The sequence below is a fragment of the Oppia nitens genome, unplaced genomic scaffold (assembly GCF_028296485.1).
Source record: "Oppia nitens isolate AA-2021 unplaced genomic scaffold, nextdenovo-longstitch-racon4-pilon3 scaffold12_pilon_pilon_pilon, whole genome shotgun sequence".
In the NCBI taxonomy this organism is placed as follows: Eukaryota; Metazoa; Arthropoda; class Arachnida; order Sarcoptiformes; family Oppiidae; genus Oppia; species Oppia nitens.
This window is the reverse complement of record NW_026533191.1, coordinates 1,913,403-1,940,177: the sequence shown is the minus strand read 5'-3', so window position 1 is coordinate 1,940,177 and position 26,775 is coordinate 1,913,403. Positions and strand designations below refer to the sequence as shown.

The 26,775-nt window shown below is 22.5% G+C and overlaps 1 protein-coding gene across 1 annotated transcript in view; it reads left to right on the top strand.

Annotated features, from left to right (window-relative positions):
* The window catches only part of LOC128954650 (uncharacterized), a 32,335-nt gene extending 16,974 nt beyond the window's left edge, over positions 1-15,361 (top strand). Inside the window, exons 32-58 of the mRNA XM_054300255.1 lie at positions 131-243; positions 587-750; positions 1,218-1,420; positions 2,072-2,181; positions 2,609-2,778; positions 3,260-3,561; positions 4,013-4,128; positions 4,335-4,510; positions 4,612-5,915; positions 6,818-6,936; positions 7,032-7,198; positions 7,829-8,043; positions 8,464-8,573; positions 8,938-9,104; positions 9,564-9,766; positions 9,917-10,026; positions 10,418-10,569; positions 10,721-11,442; positions 11,759-11,874; positions 12,050-12,216; positions 12,795-13,036; positions 13,103-13,209; positions 13,341-13,513; positions 14,045-14,454; positions 14,628-14,737; positions 14,865-15,049; positions 15,155-15,361. Of these exons, the coding sequence (XP_054156230.1) occupies positions 131-243; positions 587-750; positions 1,218-1,420; positions 2,072-2,181; positions 2,609-2,778; positions 3,260-3,561; positions 4,013-4,128; positions 4,335-4,510; positions 4,612-5,915; positions 6,818-6,936; positions 7,032-7,198; positions 7,829-8,043; positions 8,464-8,573; positions 8,938-9,104; positions 9,564-9,766; positions 9,917-10,026; positions 10,418-10,569; positions 10,721-11,442; positions 11,759-11,874; positions 12,050-12,216; positions 12,795-13,036; positions 13,103-13,209; positions 13,341-13,513; positions 14,045-14,454; positions 14,628-14,737; positions 14,865-15,049; positions 15,155-15,291 (6,270 nt within the window). The 3' untranslated portion in view covers positions 15,292-15,361. The remainder of the gene's footprint in view (positions 1-130; positions 244-586; positions 751-1,217; positions 1,421-2,071; positions 2,182-2,608; positions 2,779-3,259; positions 3,562-4,012; positions 4,129-4,334; positions 4,511-4,611; positions 5,916-6,817; positions 6,937-7,031; positions 7,199-7,828; positions 8,044-8,463; positions 8,574-8,937; positions 9,105-9,563; positions 9,767-9,916; positions 10,027-10,417; positions 10,570-10,720; positions 11,443-11,758; positions 11,875-12,049; positions 12,217-12,794; positions 13,037-13,102; positions 13,210-13,340; positions 13,514-14,044; positions 14,455-14,627; positions 14,738-14,864; positions 15,050-15,154) is intronic.
* Positions 15,362-26,775: the final 11,414 nt, after the last annotated feature.

Below are 26,775 nucleotides of genomic sequence, written 5' to 3'. Positions count from 1 at the left end.
GTAATTAACTGTCAAACAACTTAATTGCACAATAATTTTGCACTTAAAAAATTTATTGTTATTTATTATTAATAAAAAATAAATAAATAAAACAACATTCAATTATATAATAATATTATTAATTTTTTAGTTGACTGGTCGCTGGTATCGTATTTTCAGTACAATTGAAAACCAAATCGATAATATACTGGACATACTATACAAACCCGATACACAACCGCCTAAATTAATTTGGGTTTTCCGGTAATATTTATTTATTTAAAAAAAAAATAATTATATAAATGTAATTAAATTATAACAATATTAATAGGAAATATTTTTTTTATATATATTTTTAATAACAATATCTTTTTTGATTATTGATTCAAAAAATTTATTATTATTTTAGACAATTATTAATAATATTTTATTTTCAAATATCTAATAGTTACTAAACATTAAATTATAAAATTATTAGTCATTTTTCAAACAAAGTATAGATTAATTAACACCTGTTATGTATAATTAATTTTATTACTTAAATATTTAAAATATTATTTTCTGATTAATATTTATTTTTAATTATTATTTTAATTGTAATTAATAGATCGGAAAATGATATAAATCAATTGAATGTTGGACGCATAAATCTAGTTAATAACAAACAAATTATAATTGATTTTAAAAAAGATAATAAACAACAATCAGTTAAATATTTGAGTTTCAATCCGACTGATTATTTTATTATCCAAACAGAAGATAAAGATAAAAGTAAATATAATTTATATATATATATATATATATATATATTTAATTTAAAATTAAAAATTAATGTAAATTTTTTTAAATAAAAAATTTATTGATCGATATATTCCTTTAAGTAATTGTAAACTTATATATTATAGTACAATATATATATATATATATAGTACTAAACAAACAAACAAAAATTATTTATTTGATTAAATAAATATTTAATTGGTTGATATTATTGTAACCAATAATGTAAAAAATATATGTATATTTAATATAATATACTATTTATTCAGAAAAAAAAACATTATCATTAATAATAATAATAATAATAATTAAATTTCATTAATTATTTATAATATATTAGATAAATAAGTATTAAGTATTATTAGTAAGTTTTTATATATCTAAAATTATAACACAAAATAACAATAATAATTCAAAATATATTAATTACTTAATTATTTATTTTTTTTTAAATTTAGTTGTTATTGACGTTTATTCACGAGTATATAAATCATATCAAAATGGCTTAGAAGATATTGGTGATCGTATAGTGAAACGTTTGGGTTTTAATTATGAACTACACCCCAGCACACGACTACAACCAGATATGCGGGCATTAAGTTTTGAACGATTGCCCCTTAAATTACCAAAAGTACCGTCAATTAGGAAAATAACTACCGAGGTAATTAATTTATTGTGATTTGTTTGTGTGTGTATGTTTGTGTATATGTGTATCTTTGTATGTATATGTGTATGTTTGTATGTATGTATGTATGTGTATGTGTGTGTATGTGTGTGTATGTGTGTGTATGTGTGTGTATGTGTGTGTATGTGTGTGTATGTGTGTGTATGTGTGTGTATGTGTGTGTATGTGTGTGTATGTGTGTGTATGTGTGTGTATGTGTGTGTATGTGTGTGTATGTGTGTGTATGTGTGTGTATGTTTGTGTATATGTGTATGTTTGTATGTATATGTGTATGTTTGTATGTATATGTGTATGTTTGTATGTATATGTGTATGTTTGTATGTATATGTGTATGTTTGTATGTATGTATGTGTGTGTTAGAAAGTTATAATTATTAGATATAAAAACAAGATAATTAAAATAATTTTTTTTATTTACTGAACATTAATAAACATTTAAAAAAAAAATAATGCAGTAATAAATACTGTATATATTTATTCAGAATTTATTTTTATTACATAATAATAATATTTACTCTCTCTCTCTCTCTCTCTCTCTCTAACACTTACTCACATACATATCTAAATTATATGTATAAAATGTATATTTATATAAGATATTAAAATATAATTTATTTTATACTAACAGTTTACAGGTGTCTGGTTTAAGGTTTTCAGTACACGATTGGATACCTTTGAAATCTATAACATATCACACATACCTAACACTAATCCACCAAAACTCAGATTTAGAGAAAGGTATGTAAAAAATATTATTATTTTAATTTTGAAAAAATGTTTATTTCCTAATATATATATATATATATATATATATATATATATTAGTTTTAATTTTTAAAAAATCAGTTAAAAGCCTCAAACAAACAAAAAAGTCTCATTAAATTTAATTTAAAAATAATATTTTATTATTTTTTGTTTGTTTTTTTTGGTTAAATTAATTAATTGCTAAATTATAGTTATAATATGTATTTTAATTATTTTTAAAAACATATATATATAAAATATAATAACTTATAACTTTGTTATAGATTTTTATATAAATATTTTAATAAAATATTATTTACTATAATATATTCTCTCTYTCGCTCTCTCTCTCTCTCTCTCTCTCTCTCTCTCTCTCTCTCTCTCTCAATCTCTATTAATAATTATTTATTTATTTATTTAGAAGTACTACTGATAATCAAACTGAAATAAAAACATATGAAATAAAATTAGTGGACAAAAAATACAAATTGACTTATAAAGGCGTTACAACATTGCTTAATATATTGAATTACGATCCATCAGATTTTTTTATTGAATATTATAATAACGATTTGGATAATAAAGATAATGGTTTGTATTATATATTTTTATATTTGTTTTACATATTTAATTTTATTAACAAAATAGTGTGAGAATTATTTTTATATAAACAAAAAAATCATATATATATATATTCATATAAATTTTTATAAATGATAATATTTATTTTGTTGTATAATTAATTGTTATATATATACACACACTATAGATACAAATATTATAATTAGAAATACAATTAGAAAATTTGTTTATATATAATGCTTAATAGATTTACTACTAATAATAATAACATAGAGTATTACATTATAAATAGTTATATATATATATAATTACACACAAATATAAATACAGGTATATATATATACAGTATACATAGTTTATAGTATAAACTTTATACTATACATACTAATCAATATTAATATAATGATAAAGTTGAAAGTTTATTATTCAAATTTAATTGCTTAAAATAAACAAAAAAATTATCTTTAATTTTTTGTTATCACCAAATTAGCTGATATCGATGTCTATTCCCGATCAACCAAAATTGATTATGACTTATTGGACATTGTCTACAGGACACTGGATAAGCTGGATATCAGAGCCAATCTGATGCCCATTTATTACTATAATACCACTGTTGGCGGCAGTGATCCGGGCACTAATCCGGGCACTAATCCGGGCACTAATCCGGATACTAATCCAAGTCCACCCAATAGTCCATCAGATTATCCGCAAATTGTGGATAAACCAAGTAATCCACCCATAAGCCAGTTACCATCAAAAGGACCATCAATTGATACTTACATCACTAAGGTATTTGTGAATTTTTAATTATTTTTTTTTAAAGAAAAAGTGTGTCTAAATTAAATAGATAATCTATAAAAATTAGATAACTATAATAATATAGTAATAATAATAATAATTAATTAATTAAATATATAGTATTAATTATATAATATAATTTATTTAAATAAACCCCTTAAATAAATATTTATTTATTAGCTAGCTAAAAATAATATATATACTGAAAAAAATTATATTACTATAATACTAACAGATAATTATTATTACTTTTTTAATTAAAAAAAAAGATAAATATTATTTTTAACAAACAAAATATTAATTATTGTTATTATTAATAACATCATTACTTAATTATCATTTATTTTTTGTTGTTGAAAAATTTTACTGAAATTTTTTTTATTATAAGTAAATTAATAACAAAAAGTAACATTTTTTAATTTTTAATTTTTTAATAAATCAGTTAATTGGTCGCTGGTATGAAGTATATTCATCGGTACCATCCGATGATGACGTACACACCTATGACATCAAACACATACCAAATACAAATCCACCACAATTTATATTTAACGTCAGGTTAGTTACAGTATAAGCTATTTATAATAATTAGATTAATTTAATTAATTAATTAATATTTTTTTGTTAATATAAATATAAATACTAAAAAAAATAATTAATTTCAAATCAATTAATTAACATATTCGAAATATTTAGTATGGAATATATGATTTAAATTTTTTTTTTAATAATTTTTTAATTATCTTCCTTTAAAATACTACTAGGACATTTAATAATAAGCAATATAAAGTGAATTATGAATTAAATATTGTTGGAAATCGATATAATTTTGTTAATCTGAAAACTGATTTAACAAAAACAATTATATATATCCATTTCGATCCAAATAGTTATCAAATAATTAGTCGAATCGATAATAATAATAATAATAATAATAATGGTATGTCTAAGTAGATGCTAAAAATATTTAGTAAAAAAATTATTATTTTTAAATTATTAAATTTTTTCGATTCTTAATTTTTTATTTTGAATTTTAATTAGTTAATCCACGAATTTCTGTACTTTCACGATACGACAGTGCAAACCAAAAATTACTAATTATAGTTACTAATAGATTAAAACCATTTGTTCTTAATATACAACTATATCCACGTGTAAACTATATACCTGGTAATCCTGTTCAACCTGATCGACGAAACCCTGATGGTTCAAGTAAAATAATTTATCCTGAGCAACCTAATCGACGAAACCCTGGTGATTCCTTTAAACCTGATTATCCTGAGAAACCTGATCGACGAAACCCTGATGGTTTAATTAATATAATTTATCCTGAGCAACCTAATCGACGAAACCCTAATGGTTCAATTAATATAATTTATCCTGAGCAACCTAATCGACGAAACCCTGATGGTTCAATTAATATAATTTATCCTGAGCAACCTAATCGACGAAACCCTGATGGTTCAATTAATATAATTTATCCTGAGCAACCTAATCGACGAAACCCTGATGGTTCAATTAATATAATTTATCCTGAGCAACCTAATCGACGAAACCCTGATGGTTCAATTAATATAATTTATCCTGAGCAACCTAATCGACGAAACCCTGATGGTTCAATTAATATAATTTATCCTGAGCAACCTAATCGACGAAACCCCGATGGTTCAATTAATATAATCTATCCTGAGCAACCTAATCGACGAAACCCTGATGGTTCAATTAATATAATTTATCCTGAGCAACCTAATCGACGAAACCCTGATGGTTCAATTAATATAATTTATCCTGAGCAACCTAATCGACGAAACCCTGATGGTTCAATTAATATAATTTATCCTGAGCAACCTAATCGACGAAACCCCGATGGTTCAATTAATATAATCTATCCTGAGCAACCTAATCGACGAAACCCTGATGGTTCAATTAATATAATTTATCCTGAGCAACCTAATCGACGAAACCCTGATGGTTCAATTAATATAATTTATCCTGAGCAACCTAATCGACGAAACCCTGATGGTTCAATTAATATAATTTATCCTGAGCAACCTAATCGACGAAACCCTGATGGTTCAATTAATATAATTTATCCTGAGCAACCTAATCGACGAAACCCTGATGGTTCAATTAATATAATTTATCCTGAGCAACCTGATCGTCGAAACCCTGATGGTTCAATTAATATAATTTATCCTGAGCAACCTAATCGACGAAACCCTGATGGTTCAATTAATATAATTTATCCTGAGCAACCTGATCGTCGAAACCCTGATGGTACCATTAAACCTGGTTATCCTGATCACTTTTACAATCGGCCGTCAATGCACACATTTATTTTTGAGGTATTTAATCTTATTTTTTATATTACACTAAAGTTTCATTAAACTGCAATACATTATAATCTATTAACGACTTTTTAGTATTAGACTTTTATCATTTTTTTAAAGAATAAATTTAGTTAAAATAAAGTTTTAGGATACATTTTTTTATAATAAAAAATATTTATTATTACTAAAAATTTAAAATAAATTAATTTTATATAAAGAGGCAGTCAAATGTTGAGTACCTTGATAAGTTTGTCATAAATCACATTGTATAAAATTGTCTAAAATAAAATTGACGTTATTTCTGAATATTATATACTTATTTAATGAAGATTTTCATGTTATTACTAAATCTAAAAATAAAATTTTAATATGTAGACTAGTTTTCGAAATAATCGACTTTCAATATAAATTATATCAAATTACAATAGTGTGATATTTTGTATATCTGGTCATCCTAGTTTTGTTACTGTGTGTATATTAAGTGTGGTCGATATGATATTCTTAAATGTATTTTATAGAATTAAATTATCTCTAACAGTTTAAAAGTTATTCAAAAATTACACGGCTCAAGATCATTTGACCGCTATTTTACATTTTAATAAATATGATACAATCTTAAAAGTAAATTAAAGTTTCTTTTTTTTTTAAAAAAAAACATTAACAATTATTCAATCAAACATAATCATACATAACAAATTTTAATATAAATGCTCTGGACATGTGACAAATATATCAATATAATAAATTTTAAATAAGCTAATAATAAATTAGGTTATAGTATAATTGAGCATGATAAAATAATTAATAATACACAATAAAATACGTAGCCTATTATTTTATTTTTTAAAAAAAAAGTACACTAATATATATTGATTGATTTATTTTTAACTATTTTTCTCTCAATCCAATAATTTCAGTTAATTGGTCCCTGGTATCGACCGTTTAGTTCATTACCTCATGATACTTATTTATATAATATAAACAAGATCAATGATATACCTGACACACAACTACCACAATTGAAAATAGATTCATGGTATAAATTAATTAATTAAATTTTTAATAATCTTATAATTAAAAACAATTATTATTATTATTATTTTAATTAATTAAATTATTTTTTTTTTCAAGGACTGCTAATAATCAATATAATTCAAGTCGCGTTGAATTACAATTAGTTAATAATTTGTTTCAACTAAGAAACATTGACACTGGTAATCAAGTAACCTATGAATTTCTAAATTATGATCCAGCAAGTTTTATGATTATCAAACGAACTGATAGAAAAACTAATACAGGTATAATAGTGTATATAAATAATATTATTTAAAAATTTTTTTTGACTATTATTTAAATATACAGTATTTTTATATATTTTTATATATTTATATATACTTATTAAATAAACTTATATATATATATATAAGTTTATTTAATATATATATATATATAAGTTTATTTAATATATATATATATATAAGTTTATTTAATATATATATATATATATAAGTTTATTTAATATATATATATATATATAAGTTTATTTAATATATATATATATATATAAGTTTATTTAATATATATATATATATATAAGTTTATTTAATATATATATATATATATATAAGTTTATTTAATATATATATATATATATAAGTTTATTTAATATATATATATATATATAAGTTTATTTAATATATATATATATATAAGTTTATTTAATATATATATATAAGTTTATTTAATAAGTTTATAGTTTGTTTTTGTTTTATTTTTTTGGTATCTAATTATTATAGCGATTACAGAAAATTGTTATTTATTTTTTTTTTAGAAAAAACATTATTTAACTAATTTTTGTTTAATATAAAAAAATAATTTTTATTTAATTGTTAATTATTTTTGTTTATGTTTTGTTTGTTTGTTAACAGTTGGTATAAATGTATTTTCCCGATACTACAGTCCAAACAATCAAAACTTACTTGAATTGGCCGTAAAAATACTTGAAATCAATGGTAACGATAAATATAAACTACGACCTATTGTTATGCCGACTGCTGACGAACCATCCGTCGGCAGTAAATTGCCAGAAGATACCGATGAAATTTTGCCTAAAATACCGTCACCGCAAACATTGACTGATGAGGTATTTGACAAAAATAAATATATAATAATACTATAGTGATATGTACTATATATATATATATATATATTAAAATTTAAAAATTTAGTTAAATATATATAAGCTATATATATATAGCTTATATATATAGCTTATATATATTTAGCTAAATTTTAATGCTTAACACAAACAAACAAAACAATTAGTTAATACAAAATTATGATTTAATTAGTTATATAATATATATATAGCGATTTTACAAAGTATTATTAACTACAGTACCACAAAAAAAATATTTTTTTTTTCATAACAATTTTTTTTAATTAATTATTTTTTTTCTTAAAAAATTTTCTATTAAATATCTTAAAATATATTTAAAATAATTATTTTTTAAAAAATATTTTTTGTTTGATTGTTTTTGACACCAATTAATCAACTAATTAGTTGACTGGTCGCTGGTATAGGATATCCGACTCAACAAAACGTGATGAAAATATTGTTGACATCAAATACATACCCGACTCACAACCGCCACAATGGGAATGCATTATACGGTAATAGATATATATTGTTTGAAAAAATAATTATTAAAAAAATAACTATTTGTTTTAAAAATCAAATTTTTTTCTAATTGATTTCAATGATTAGTTTCAAATATTGATTTATAAAAACTATCTTTATATATATATATATATATATATATATATATATATATATATATATATATTTAAAAAAAATTAAATTATTCATAGACTATAAATTATATATATTTTTTATATTTTAGTTAATATTTCTATTTATAATTATGTGTGTATGTGCTAGTTATTAAAAATTGAAAAACAAAAATAATTTTTACATACATAATAATTTACTACAAACAAAATATTAATGATTATTATTTTATTTTTATTTATATAGACATAAGCAAAATAAATATTATAGATTGGCCCATATAATTTATGATAACAATAAATATACATTGGTTTACAATAATAATAGAGATATTAAAAGTCAATTCAATGTTTTGAATTACGATTCACAATCATTTATTATTATCAATATTAAAAATACATTGACTAATACTTGTAAGTAAAACCTAATATTAAATAATAATAATTATTTTTATTGTTGATAAATAATCTAAATACTTAATTTAATAATTAATTTTTAAAAAATATATATATTTATTTAATATAGAAACAATATATTTATTTAATATAGAAACAATATATTTATTTAATATAGAAACAATATATTTATATAATATAATTTATTTTATATATACAGTTTGAAAATTTAGATAAATTTTTTGTTGTTGTTGAAAGTATTTATTATATATTACTATATATTGTTGTTATTATATATATATATATGTGTGTTTAAATTAATTATTAAAATAATTAATAAGATTATTTATCAACAATAATAATAATAATTATTATTATTATTACAATGTATATATAAAAACTTTTTTATATACTGTATAACATTTTGTTTTCTAACTGTTTAATTAATTTTATCTATTTATAATTATATATATATAGCTGATGTTATAGTATTATCCCGATCATACAGTCCCCAACAAAATAATATACTAGACATTGCCAAACAGACCCTGGATGAATTGAAATTATATTTTAAACTAGATATAGATAGATTCTTGTACTCGGATGTTAAAAAAGGCAATAAGGATTTATTACCAAATCGATTGCCAAGAGTACCATCATTGGATACATTAATAACCAAGGTATATATATTTTAAAATATATATATAATAGTTTTTATTATCTCAAATAATATTAATTGAATTTTGTTTAATTAAAATCATTAATAATAAAACATTTTGATTTATTATTTAATAAAAAAATAATAAAATAAATATCATTAAAATTATTAGTTGACGGGTCGCTGGTGGCCATTGTATAGTTCACAATGGATCGGTGGTAGCAGTAGTTTCGTATCATACATACCCGGAACACTACCTCCACAATTGAAATACAAAACACGGTAATAAATATTATTATTATTATTAATAATTATTTTTATTACTATTTTCATTTTAGATCTCTCTCTCTCTCTCTCTCTCTCTCTCTCTCTCTCTCTCTCTCTCTCTCACTAATAACAATTATAATAACAATCAATAATTAAATTAACAATTTACATACATTTAAAGCTTTTAAAACATATTTTAATATTAATTGTTTTATAATAAATATATATATTTATATACCAAACAAAACATTTTTTTATAAGAATCTTAGTCTTAGTCAGATAATAATGTGATAGAATATATATATAACTTTTATATATATATATATTTATTTATTTAATTCATACAATTTTACATATTTTATTAATTATATATATATATATTATTTTTATAAAAATTTTTTTTTAGATATGATAACAATACAGTCACAACAGTAACGGCTGAAATAAGAAAAGTTGGAAATGATTTTCATTTGTTTAGAAATGATTTCGACGAACCAATTGTTTATGAAATATTCAATTATAAATCAAAAGAATATAATATAGTCAACAATAATAATGGTTTGTATAGTATATTAATAATAATTATAATATAAAATTAAAAGTACAATATATATATATATATATATATTAATTTATATATTTTTTTAAAAAAATAATTTGTTTTTTTTAAATAATTTAATTCTAACTATTAAAATATTATTCAATATAGTTATTATAGTCTATTCACGAAATCCTAATCCAAACACAACAATATTGGACATTGCTTACCGTACACTCTATGAGTTAGGTTATAATAATGTCAACCTATTTCCCGTCAAACACAACACTCCCGACACTGGCACTCCCGACAGAGTCACTCCCGGCTATGGCACTCCCGACAGAGACACTCCCGGTTATGGCACTCACGACAGAGTCACTCCCGGCTATGGCACTCACGAAAGAGTCACTCCCGGCTATGGCACTCCCGAAAGAGTCACTCCCGGTTATGGCACTCCCGACAGAGACACTCCCGGTTATGGCACTCACGACAGAGTCACTCCCGGCTATGGCACTCACGAAAGAGTCACTCCCGGCTATGGCACTCCCGAAAGAGTCACTCCCGAAAGAGTCACTCCCGGCTATGGCACTCCCGAAAGAGTCACTCCCGGTTATGGCACTCCCGACAGAGACACTCCCGGTTATGGCACTCACGAAAGAGTCACTCCCGGCTATGGCACTCACGAAAGAGTCACTCCCGGCTATGGCACTCCCGAAAGAGTCACTCCCGGTTATGGCACTCACGAAAGAGTCACTCCCGAGAGAGGCTCTCCAGACAGAGGAACTCTCGTTTACACACCTGACAACCCTAACAATAATAATCCAGTAGTAGAAGTAGTACTACCAGATGACCAGTTGCCAAGAGTACCGCCATTGTATACATTTTTACATAAGGTTTGGTTTTTTTAATTTAGTTATTTTTATTTTTTTATGTAAATAGAAAAATAATTAGTAAATAAATATTTATCGATATAATATTTAGATTTTATATATAAAAAAATTATTGTATAAAATTTATATAGCCTTATATAATACCATTTTTTTTAATTTTAAATAGTTTATTCAACTATATTTTTTTTAGTAAATATAAATATAATCATAATTATTTTTATTATATATAATTATTTTTATTGTTATTTAATTGAAATTAAACTTGATATATATGATTATTATTTTATTAATATATATATATATATTTAAATAATTATAGTTTACTGGACCCTGGTATCGTTTGTTTAGATCAAAACCAAACACAAATGGCTATTATTTATACAATATTAAGTACATACCCGACACCCAACCGCCACAATTTGAATTTAATAAACAGTAAGTTTTTTTAAAAAAATTATTATTATTATTAAAGTATTTAAACATAATTAATATTATTTTTGTTTAAACTTTATATTATTTTCAATTAAATAAATTAGAATTTTTTTTTGTTGTTTCTTCAAATATATATATTTAACATTATTTTTAAAATTTTTTTATTTTTTATTTACAGAAATTATAACAATTCCAATGTAACGACACATTTTGAAATACAAACGATTGGAAATACATATATATTTTCTGACACTAAAACCAAACTACAATTACACTATGAATTTTTGAATTACAATTTTAATAGTTTTTATATTATCAAATATATACACCCAATTACTAAAACTGGTTTGTATTATATATATATATATTTTTTTCAATTTTACCCCCTCCCCCACTATACCCCTGAGGTTGAAACTTTTTTGGCAACCTTGATATATATATATTTAGCTTTACCTCTCTCTATTTTTATTTATCTAGCTCAAATTTGATTTCATGCATTTTTTACCCAATTAAAAAAAATTACATACAATTCATATTTTTCAAATTTACCCCCCCCCCCCCCTATACCACCTGAGGTTGAAACTTTTTTGGCAACCTTGATATATATATATATATATATATAGCTTTACCTCTCTCTATTTTTATTTATCTAGCTCAAATTTATTTCATGCATTTTTTACCCAATTAAAAAAAATTACATACAATTCATATTTTTCAAATTTACCCCCCCCCTATACCACCTGAGGTTGAAACTTTTTTGGCAACCTTGATATATATATATATATATATATAGCTTTGCCTCTCTCTATTTTTATTTATCTAGCTCAAATTTGATTTCATGCATTTTTTTCATCCAATTAAAAAAATAATTACATACAATTAATTAATTTGTTTGTTTGTATATTATTTGTCTAAAATTATAGTTACTGTGGACGTATTTTCACGATCAGACAAACCAAATCTAACAATACTGGATATCGCCAAATGGACACTTGAGTCGTTAGGTTTAAACAATATTAGACTATTGCCGGTCACTGCCGATGCAGCCATTGGTAGTACAAAGCCTGAAACTACTACTTCAGCCACTATTACTACTACTACTAGTAATAGTAATAATGAACAGACAATAGTATTGCCAAAACCAATATCACTGAAAACACCTCAAGTATTGAATATATTTTTATTTAATTAAAATATTTTTATTTAACATATTTATTATTATTATTATTAGATTGTTGGCTCCTGGGGTTGGATGTTTGGTTCGGATAGGATTGGTTTTAAATCAATAGTATCCGCCTATGTTGATAGCCCGCAGCCATATATAACAATTATTGCCAAGTATAAATTGTTTACTAATTTATTAAAAAAAATTTTTTTTTTTTAGTTTTTTCACATAAATATATATTTATGTTTGATATGAGATAAAAAAAAATATTAAATTAAATGTATTATTATTAATTTTTTTTTAGGGAAAGTGATGATAAATATATTTCCGGTTCGTTACGTCCGAAAACTGATGCCAACAATGAGTTTGTATTTATAAACGATGCCAGCAATCAAATTACTGCAACGATTCAAATATTAAACTATGAAAGCGGAAAATTTTTTATGTCTAAATCTGTATTCATCGATGATCCTAAAAGTAAGCTATTGTTTTGTTAATTGTTTATTATTAAGATAAAAATATATAAATAATTTTTTTGATTTTTTTTCACGTTTAAAAAATATTATAATACACATGTATATACTGTATATAGTTTATGCCACCACTTAAAAGTAATATTATATAATGCTTTAGCCAGGGTACTGTATAATATACAGTGTATATACTACTTACTTATATATAATATATAAGCTAACTGGGTATACTAAGTTACCTAGCTTAGCGTAAAATTAGCGATATATACACGATATATTACTTAAATTTAAATTTTTAATTTGGTATTATCTTTATAAAAATAATAATTATAAATATTATATTTTATTTATTTAGTTTTTTCTGTATGTGTATTAGTGATTAACTAAAAAAAAAAATTTGTGTCAAATATATATATATATATATATGATATGTAAAGAAAAATAAATATCCAGTATTATGTGATTTAGTAATATTATATATATATATATATTTAGTCAATAATTTTTTTTTAAATTATTATTATTATTAAAATAGCTTATGTCGATGTGTTTGGCGTATCCAGCAAACCCAACCCAGCCATACTAGACACTGCCGAAAAGACACTGAAAATATTGGGCCTTAACTTTACATTGTTGCCCGTTGATGATGAAAACGTACCGGACATGACCGAGATTATCATTGATGTGCCGCTACCACCGTCACCGTTACCGTTACCGTCACCACCAAAATCACAACAAACAACAACAACAACACCATTGCCGACAACACCAGCTGTAGTACAGACAACAACACCAGCTGTACAGACAACAACACCCGCTGTACAGACAACAACACCTACTGTACAGACAACCACCACTGAATTAAGTGTCGTTTCATTGGCTCCACCGTCAATACAATCCCAAAATTTTGCCAACCATTCATTGAAAATCGATAACTTTAAATGGGTATATATATAATCAAAAAAAATTTTTTTAATTGTTGTTAATGTTTTGAAGGAAAGTGGGTGTGGGGAGGGGGTTTGTTTTTTTTAAAAAAAATTAATTATATAATTTATATATATAAATATATTATTTTTTCTATCACTCACTCACCCACTCATTTTCTATCCCATCATTAGCTTGAGGGCAATTGGTATGAATTGTATTCAACCGTTAAAAATATCAAACCGTGTGTTCAAATTGTATTGAACCAAACAAGCAGTCAATCGGACCTTACATTTACAACTTAGTATGTATTTTGTTGTTGGTGTTGGTGTTGGTGTATACACCGTATAAATACATAATATATCATATATTAAATACTGTTATTTATTGTGTTATATATTAATATTTTGTTGTCTACTACTACCTAATAGTAACGACTGTACAAAATCAAGCAGTGGTTCATTGAAAAAATTACCCGACGATAACAGTCGATTGGCTATGATTACCAAAGAGGTAGCTGCTAGCTTATGGATATTGGATACCGGAGCCGGAGATCTAATAACCAAAACAAATTTCCTAGCATTGAAGTCATTTAATTTTCAAGATGATGTTATTGGTATGTATAGTATATATATAACTAACTACTAGTTAGCAATATAAACAACAATATATATGTGATATTTAAATATTATTATTTATTTATTTATTTTTTTTTTGTTAGAAAATTATATACTATATTCACGTACGCCTAAGGTGTCTGAGCCCGATATGAAACGTATTGAAGATCAGTTAGCCAGTGTGGCCAGTCATGTGAAACTGATACCCAGAAAACAGGAAAAATGTTTATGCAATCATTAAATTTTGTTTGAAAAATACAATGATTTATATAAACAACAAATAATTTTAACTATATATATATATATAAATAATTATTAATATTATATTCTTTTTTTTAATTAACATAATTTTTTATTCAAAATTAAATTTTTATTAAATATATTATTCACAAATATGTAATATAATTTTGTTAAATAAAACAAAATAACTAAATAAATTTGAATTGATTTAAAACAAATAATATTTGTAAATTTTTATTTTAAATAATCAATAATTATTTTTTTTTTGGTTTTATAATCAATATTTTAAATAATTAAAAATACAATTATATTTACAATCATTCTATGATAGATTAAATATTGTAGCCAATGTTTTTTAAAAAAATTTTGTATATAAAAACTTATAAATTATAATTTTTAAATATTTGTTTGATTATTATTTTTTTATTTTGTTTAATAAATCTAATTATAAACAATAAATAGGTTTTAAAATAGTATATAAATTAGAAATAGTTAATATCTCTAATTATTTTTTTTATATAAAATTGATTTTCATTAGTGTATTTTTAATATATATATATATAACTATTTATTGTTAATATTTTATAATATATTAATTATAATAATTAAATTTTTTATTTAATATTTACATTAAATTTGTTTATAATTACTGTATATATATAGTTATTTTTTAATTAACAGTCTACTAAATAACAACACTATTTATATAAATATACTCCATTTTATTTAATTAATTATATTTTATAATAATAATAACAATATTATTATTAGTAGTAGTAAAAATTGTAATATTAAAATATTTATAAAATTAAATAAAATTTAGTGTTAAGTAATTATTAACAAACAAACAAATAAAATCTAAAATATTTACTATTTATTTTTTTTTAAAAAACTAAATTAAATGTATAGATGTCTAAATTAAAGACAATATATTTATATTTAATAATAATAATACTATTGGTATCGATATTAGTTGAGTCAATCAGTTTTGTCAGGTGTGACAGTAATAACAATAATAACACGACCGACATCAGCACCGGTACTAAATTAAATAACAACAAACAGGCATTTAATTTAGGCACAGTTAAGTATATTTTTATTTTATTTAGTTATTTTTAAAAATCAAATAATAACAAATACTATAGATTTAAATTATTTATCTAAATTGTTGTAGTTAATTAATTCAAAAAAAAATTTATATAAAATATTATCAAAAAATATTTATTAATAAAATTTATAAATATTGTTTTTTGTAGATAATTAAAATTAATAATAATAATTGTACATGTATATATTTTTAAAAAATAATTTTTTATATATATATATAGCTAACTGGTCTATGGTATAGAGTATATGCTTCGGGTAATACTGATTGCCTGACACTGGATATTGTTCACAACATTTATACAAAACAGTATGATTTAATTGAACGGTTAGTATTAAATAATTATAATAATAAAGTGTATATGTGTGTGTGTGTATGTATGTGTATGTGTGTATATATGTGTGTGTATGTATGTATGTTTGTATATATATATATATATATATATATATGTGTGTGTGTGTAATAACAACAATTACAAAAAAAAACAATAACTAAATATGCATTTTAATTGTTTAATAATTGTATTTAATTAAAATAAATAATCAGACGTAATAAACAATTGATAAGTCTATTGCATACGTCCATCGATTGGGACGGTACCATCAGATTGACCTGCAATGAAACCGGTGCCCAACTATTGCTGAATATATTGGCCACCGATTTGGCCAATTATTTTATGATACATTATGTAGATATTGCTAGAAATCTTTGTAAGTAAAAAAAACAGTAATCAACTAACTTATGCTATACTGTTATTAATATTATTAATAATTAATTAATTTATATATATATTTATATTTTTTGTGTACATTTATAGCCGCCATCGGTGTCTATACAAGAGATTGGTCACCACACCGACTGCTGGACAACAATGGTCTACTGGATCTGTGCATCCGTACGCTTCGACGGTCGGCCATCCAATTGACAATTCATTCGGTCGACTATATGAGCTGTCAATTGGAGCCGCAAATCGAGTCGGACAGCGATACCGGTGCCGGCGATCACATAGTTTTGCCAAATGTGCCGACACTGAGAACTATGATCTATAAGGTATTTAGGCATTTATAGTCCAAATATTATATATATATATATATATATATATATATATATATATATATATATACTGTATTTATATTATTATATTATTATTATTAGTTATTATTTTTTTCTTATATTTAATTGTCATTTTATTATTTTTTTTCTTAAATTACCGATAAAATTAAAATTAACAATTGAGTCAAAATTTTTGTCGTGAACTGTATATACTAAATATACTGTATATAAATAATATTAATATATATAGAATTGAAATTCACAAATACTAATGATTAAAAATAATTATATTTAATTATATTTAGTTATATATATAAATATTTATTGTGTATTAATAATTATTATGTGTGTTTATAGTCTATTTACAATTTAAAAAATAATAATATTAAAATTATTGTAAATAATTTGTTTTTTTTTGAAAATAATTTTTTTAGTTGATAGGTTACTGGAAACGGATGTACAGTTCAAACCGGGACGGGTATCTAAGTTTTACATTTGCTTATATACCGGGCAAACAGCGCCCACTGTTTAGAATTATTATCCGGTAAATTAATAATAATAATAATCAATTATAATTTGTAATAAATAATTAAAACAAAATTATTATTTATTTAAAAACAAAATTACTTTTTTCTAATTGTAGACTATCGGCAAGTATGTATGTGTCGGGCCGTATGATAGGCGATGATCGGGATGGACACAGATATACAGTGATCAGGGATGACAATGATCAACAAATGGCAACAATTGAATGGTTAAATTATGGGACATCCAGTTTTATTATGGTCAAACATTTAGACAACAATAATACAGGTTTGATTGAAATTTTAAAATGTACAGTACATGTATTAAATAAATAATAATTATTGGTATTATAACTATTTAATTATATTATAATTATTATTAGAGAGAGAGAGAGAGAGAGAGAGAGAGAGAGAGAGAGAGAGTATTTTAAAAATATTAAAACACAAATAAATATTTAAATTTTTATATATTAGCAAAAAATTGGCATCACTTAATTGCCCCCAAGTCCGACCCACCCCCCACCCCCCACAAAATATTTTAATAAAACTTATTAAAGCTATTTGATGGGGGCGTGGGAGCACCTAAGTCATGGCCAAAAAATTAATTTATATTAAACTTATGTTATTTTTATTTAAATTAAAACATTTATAATTTATAATATTTAAGCAACTATTGATGTGTATATCCGATCGGACCAACAAAACCCAACCGTACTAAACATTGCCAAACAAACACTGCGACGGCTGGGACTTGATTTCCCGCTACAACCCGTTGTTGGTGTTGTTGTCGGAGATAATGGCAATATAGCCGACAACATAACAGCAACAACTGTGTCGCCAAACACTAGACATACAGTGTTGCCTAAAATACCGTCAATACTAACATTGATAACACAAGTATTGAAATAATAATAAATATTTTTTATTTATTTAATTTTTTTTTTGCTAAAAAATATGTATTTTATATAATATATTAAATCAGATGACTGGTCGATGGTATCGGGCGTACAGTTCACACCCGGACACCTATAATACCTATGATATAGCATCGATAGCCGACACAAAACCGCCTGAATTGCAATTCAATATACAGTAAATTATTTTTTATTAATTTATATATATATATAGTATATATTTGTATTTTTAATTAATTAATAACTTTTTTGTTTTTGTTTTATCATTTTTTGAACGATAGTCACGATTCACTAAATAAAACTAATATATCACATATGAAATTAACTGGCAATCAATATATGATGGTTTTTTCAAACAATTTAAACGGTCAACGAGTCTATTATAAATATTTAAATTACCTGTCAAATAGTTTTTTCATTGTCCTATTCAAAAACATTGCTAATCATCATGGTAAAATATTTTTTTAACCTAAATTTTTTATATTAGTTATATAGTTATAATTATTATTAATAGATAATTTTTTTTTGTTTTATATATATATATATATATATATATTCAATAATTATAATATTTATATTGTTATATATATATTTTAAAGCTATAAAACTGGGTTTTTTTTATCAAAATTAATAATTATTTTATTTTCTAAATTAATAATTATTTTATTTTCTAAATTAATAATTATTTTATTTTCTAAATTAATAATTATTTTATTTTCTAAATTAATAATTATTTTATTTTCTAAATTAATAATTATTTTATTTTCTAAATTAATAATTATTTTATTTTCTAAATTAATAATTATTTTATTTTTCTAAATTAATAATTATTTTATTTTTCTAAATTAATAATTATTTTATTGGATCAATTAAATAGACATTTTAAAATTTGTTATTTATTTATTTTAATTACATTCAATATATTTTAGATACATAGTTAATATTTATTAATATATAAAAATAAAGTTATTTTTTGTAATTTTATTATTAATTATTTTTTATTTTTTTTTAAAAAAAAGTTGGTGTCGACGTGTTTTCCCGATCCGACCGACCAAACCAAACCAATTTGTTAGACATTGCCAACCAGACACTGGATAGTCTAGATATTAATTATACATTAATTGAAACCGATTGGGTACCTGTCCATATAAAAACTGTTTGGACCAGGCTAATTAATAATAATGATACTAACCAAATGCCTGTTATGTTAGCAATGGTACCGTCAATGCAAACATTAACTACCCAGGTTATTTATGTTATTTACTATAAACTATGTGATATACCAAATATACTGTATATAAATTGATATGTTTATAAAATACATTATTTTTTATTATATTAATTGAAAATATATAACTAATCAGATGACTGGTCGATGGTATCGGTTATACGGCACACAAATAGACGACAATAAATTTAATATACTGGACATAACTAACATACCCGGCTCACAACCGGCCCAATTGAATTGGATATTCAAGTAATTTAGATAATGTTTTAATTATTTGTTTGTATAAAAGTTTAATATTTTTAAATATCTCAAAAACTCAACAAAAAAAACAAACTTTTAATTTTATTTTAATAAATTTTTTTATTGTTTTTGTTGAAACAATTAGTAATGATTTAACAAAACAAAATCAACTAACCTGGCTAATGATATTAGACGGCATTGACTATCTATTGACTAGTATTGCTAATAATAATAATAATAATAATAATAAAAATAATAATAAAACACAAATATTTCAATATAAATATTTGTATTACGAGTCGACTAGTTTTTTTATTATACAATATGAAAATAAACTAAACAATAGCGATGGTAAATATAAATATATAACTAATATTAATTAATATAATTATAATATTTTTGTATATAAAAAATTAATAATAATTATTATTATTTAATCAAAAAAATAAATAAATATATTGTGAAAAGTTGGTGTTGACGTCTATTGTCGATCAATTGCCGACAATTCAAACGAAAATCTGCTAAACATTACCTTAAAAATACTGGAAAAGTTAGGCCTTAAATACAGTCTATTGGCAGCAACTGTAACGCCAAATGGCATAAAACAATCAAACGATAATCAAACAAAATCTGATGATATTTTGCCAAAAATACCGTCAATTAAGACAATGATGACTGAGGTATAGTAACCTAATATTTATTTTTTTAAATTAAAATTTTTTTTCAGTATATCCTATGTTATTCAATAATATTTATTATTTAATTTTGAATTTAATTTAATAATAATAATAAAAATCATATTATTAATTAAATTATCTTATTTTTTGGTTAATAATAATAATAATAATAATAATCAGATGACTGGGCGATGGTATCGGGTGTACGGCACACATATGAATCATTTTAATATACACGATATAACACACATACCCGGCTCACAACCGCCCCTATTGAATGTGATTATACGGTAAATTAAAACTAATAAATTTAGTAAAATAAAAATAATTTATTTATAAAATATATATATATATAATATTATCAATTAATGATAAATTTTTTTTTAAAAAATAATTAATTCATAATTGAACTAGACACGATATAACTGATAAAGTTAAAAACGTAACAATGAAATTGGATGGCAATCAACAATTTACCCTAAATTTTATTAATAAACCACTAAAAACTGTTTATAAATATCTAAACTATGATCCGGAAAGTTTTTATATTGTTCAATATCAAAATACAAAATATAAATATGGTAATTTAAATTATTTTAAGTAATTATAATTATAACAACAAAATAATTAAAAATATACTTAATTATTAAATATATACTGTATATATATATATAGTAGGTATTAATGTTTTTTCACGAGTGGACAAATCAAATACAACCATACTATCCATTGCTGAACAAACATTGATGAGGTTAGGTATGACCCAGTATAAGCTACGTAAAGCACCCAGACATCATCAACATCATCAACAAATGAACCTGGTCAAATTAATTAATATCAATATTGATTTACCAAATGTACCGCCACTGCAAACAATGATTAATGAGGTATTATTATATTATAAATAGTTTTTATAAATTATTGTTATTATTTTTATAGATATTTATTTATTTTTTATTTTTTAATGACAACCAATATATATGTAAATAATATTATTGTTTCATTAGATGACAGGTCGATGGTATCGTGTATTTGGTACACATTTGGATCGGTTTAATATCTATGACATAACATACATACCCGGCTCACAACCCCCCGAATTAGAGTTGATTATTAGGTAATTGAAAATATATTTTACAACAAAAATGATAAAAAATAAAAATTAATAAAATTTTCGCAGTTTTTAAATATATAAAAAATATTATATAATATTATACCTTATTGATAATAACTTATATATACAGATTATGCCACTTAAAAGTTTAAATTTGAGTAATATTATATAATGCTTTAGCCAGGGTACTTTATATAATTTACCTAATATAAGGTAACTGTATATTAAGTTACCTTGCTTAGAGTAAAGTTAACTGTACATAATATTACTAAAATTTAAACTTTTAATTGGCAGTATCTGTATATACCGTATATATATATAATATATATTACTAAAGTATTATTATTAATTAATTATATTAATTATATTACTTTAAATATAGAAATGATAATGAAACTAATCATCAACAAGTTTCACATTTGAAATTAGATGTCAATCAACATAATAATAATAATAATACTATAATAATATTTGAAAATCATCATCATCAACAATTTCTATGGAATTATTTAAATTATGATCCAGAAAGTTTTTCCATAGTATTGGTGAAAAATATAACTACAAATCATATTAGTAACAAAAATATATTATTATTATTATTATATTAAAAAAATTTATACAATTTTTTTGAATATATATAAATATAGTTGGTGTGGACGTATTTTCACGATCATACAAGCTATGGCAAACTGACCTAGATGCACTGGCCGATTGGACACTGGATCGTTTGGGTATTAATTTGACCCTGGTACACGATTCGTGGCTAGAATATAATGTAGCTACTACAAATTTTGAACTATTACCGCACAGTTTACCAAATGTACCGCCACTGAGGACAATGATGACCGAGGTAATGGTGATAGAGGAGGCAGGGGGAGGGGGTTAAACAAAATTATACAGGATAAATAGATAGATTATATAGTATTTACTGTATAAATATATATATATATATATATAATTTATATTAACAGATGACAGGTCTATGGTATCGGGTATACAGTACACGACTGGTCGGCTTTGATACCTATAACATACATTACATACCCGACACACAACCGCCACAATTGTTATATGAAATACGGTAATCAATATTTTTTTTTATTAAAAAAAAAATATTAGTATTTAATTTTTTTAGATAATAAATTATTTATTTTATATTTCGAAAAAAAATTAAAATTTAAAAATACTGTTTATTTTTTGGGTATCAAATTGCAGTACTATCAACAATCATCACTATATGTCAATGACTGTGGAAATTAAATTAGTGGGCAAACGGTATAATATGCATCGCATTGATAGTAATGATGAACTAATTATATGCGAAATACTAAACTATGATCAAGCTAGTTTTCATATTGTCAAAGAAATTATCGATCAAAATGGTTTGTATAGATTTTTACAACAACAAAAATTAATAAATAAAATAAATTTATTAATTTTATAAACAAACAAACAAAAATTATTTATAATAACAATAATCATAAAAAAATATATTTTAATTGTAACAAAAAAATATTTATTTATTTTTTAAGATATCATTCTCTTAATTAATTAATTTATTTATTTTATAATTAATTAATTAATTTATTTATTTTATAATTAATTAATTTTTTTTTATTTTCTCCAAACAATTATCAATGTATTTAATATTTACATATTATAATATAGTTGTTATCGATGTCTACTCGCGTTATCCTAAACAAGATAATGATTTAATGGATATTACATACCGTACCCTGGATCGTTTAGGATTACAGGCCAATTTAATGCCCATTTATCATGATAATAATGATAATGATACTTTGACTAATCAAACAACAAATATTGATACTGCACAAAATATTAATTACAATAATTTAACTAATAATTTTAATAATAATAATAATAATATTGATAATTTACAAAATTTAACTAAAACAACTAATAGTATACTACCTATTAATCAATTCAATGTAACTTATAATCATAGTATAGCTAATAATACTAATAATATATCTACTATTGAATCAAATATAACATCAATATCAACAATAATGTATAACAATACTAATGTTTTGCCATCAATAGTACCGTCAATACAAACATTTATTGTCCAGGTACATTTATACTTAAAAATATTATTATTATTATTATTGTTACCGTAATTTAATCTAATAATTTTTTATAAAAAAATATTTTATTAATTACACAAAATTATTAAGTAATAATAGTACTGTAATTATAAGTATTAATTATATATCTATAATCTATAAATTGTTTGTTTAATTTATTTTATTAATTTAATTTTTTTTAAATCTAAAATTTATATATAAAATTCAAGCTAACTGGCCGTTGGTATCGGGTATTTGGATCAATACCCGATGATAATGGTGTTTACATACAAAACATTTGGTATATAAACAATACACAACCAGCACAATTTAATTTGAGTACATTGTAAGTAATTATTAAGTATTATAATTACTATATATAAAAAATTATTTAAGATTTTTTTTGAAAAAATTGATTAAATAAATTATATACAATTTTTTTGACACAAACCTCCACTTATATTAAATTAATTAATTATTAATAATTATTTTATTTAATCAAAAACACTCTAGATCAGTTAACAACATATACAGATTAAATTGTGTTGAATTAAAATTATTAGACAATAATAATTTTATAATGACTAACATTTTCAATGGAAAAAATTCTACATATCAATTTCTAAACTATGATCCAGCTAGTTTTAAAATAATTAAATATTTTGATAAATATACTGGATCAGGTTTGTGTATACTGTTTAATAAAAAAAATATTATCTAATTATTATTATTATTTACAAATAAATAAATATATTTATTTTTTTTAAATTAGTTGCTATTGACGTGTTTTCCCGATCCGATAGCCCAAACCTAACCAAACTACTGGACATAGCCTACGGGACATTAAATAAATTTAATTTAACTAATAAACTCTATACAGTCGTACCCAATAAACCAACAAATATGATGACTACTACAAGTACTACAAATACTACTATCAATGGACAGACAGTTTTAGTGCCGAAAGTACCGTCAGTACAAACATTAATAACTCAGGTATTAAAACAATATATATACTGTATATTAATAGTATAATAAATATCATAATTAAATAAATAAATAAAAATTACTGATAATTTTATACTAATTTGACTGTTTTTGTTGTTGACTTGATTTGCTATTAATATTTTCAATTTTTTTTATTAAATAATTAATATTTTTGAAACTATAAATTTTAATATAATAATTTATTTTTAAAAAAAATACAATATAACAGATGACTGGTCGCTGGTATCTAATGTACAGTACAAACATAGGAAATAATAATAATAATATCTATGACATAACATACATACCCGGAACCAAACCGCCTGAATGGGAATGGGTTATACGGTATGAATATATTTTAATTTAGTATTTTATTTGATTAGATTGTTTTTTAAATTTTAACATAAAATCTAATAATAATTTTCATATATATATAGAAATAATCAAAATAAATACTATGTATTGGCACGTATGATACTAGAGGACAATCACTATATACTGGTCCGATATACTAGTGGTATAAAATATAAACTAAATTATTTGAACTACGAGTCCACTAGTTTTTTTATTATCCAAATTGAAAATACATTTACTAAAAAAGGTAAATTTTTATATATATATAAAAAATTATTAATATATTATTTTTAATGAAATACTTTTATTTATTTTTGTTGTTTGTAAATCAATTTATTATAATAATAATAATATCAATAATATATATATATATATTTACTTTAAATTTTTTTATTGATAGTTGATTTGAATGTATTTTGCCGATCCTATAATCCCAAACAAACCTATAGTCTATTGGATATTGCCAAACATACCTTGATAAATTTACAAATTACTACAAATTTATCAACTTTATCAGCAGTCAGTGATAAACTAAAATCAAATATTGAATTAACTAATTGGAAAATTTTGCCAAAATATTTGCCAAAAATACCTAAAATCGAAACAATGATTACTCGGGTATTGTATTATTATTATATTTTTAATAAGAAAATTAAATGTTAATATATTTTGTTAATTAATTTATAATTTTTTTTATATATGTATATATTGTTTTCAATAATACAACTCCTCTACAGATGACAGGCCTATGGTATCGGGTGTACAGTTCACAATTGGCCGGTTCCTATAGCTATAACATAACATACATACCCCTAACACTACCGCCACAATTGAATTATGAAATACTGTAATGTATATTAAAAAAAATAAATTATTTGTCTATTGTTTAGCTATAGATTAAAATTAACTAATAGATTAGCAAATAAAATAAAATATATATATATATATAAATTATTATTATTGATCTAGATCAGGCGTTATCAGATTGATTATACGGTCCGTTTATTTTAAAAAACCTAATTAAATGACCAAGATAAAAAACAAACAAAAAATTATTTATACACAAAATTAAATAACTAATTTGAATATTATTACTATTAAATTAGATAAAATACTTAATCAAACAAATGAGTAATTAAAAAATTTATAAAAAAATATGTAATAGTGTATTTGAGCTAGATTAAATATATTTTTAA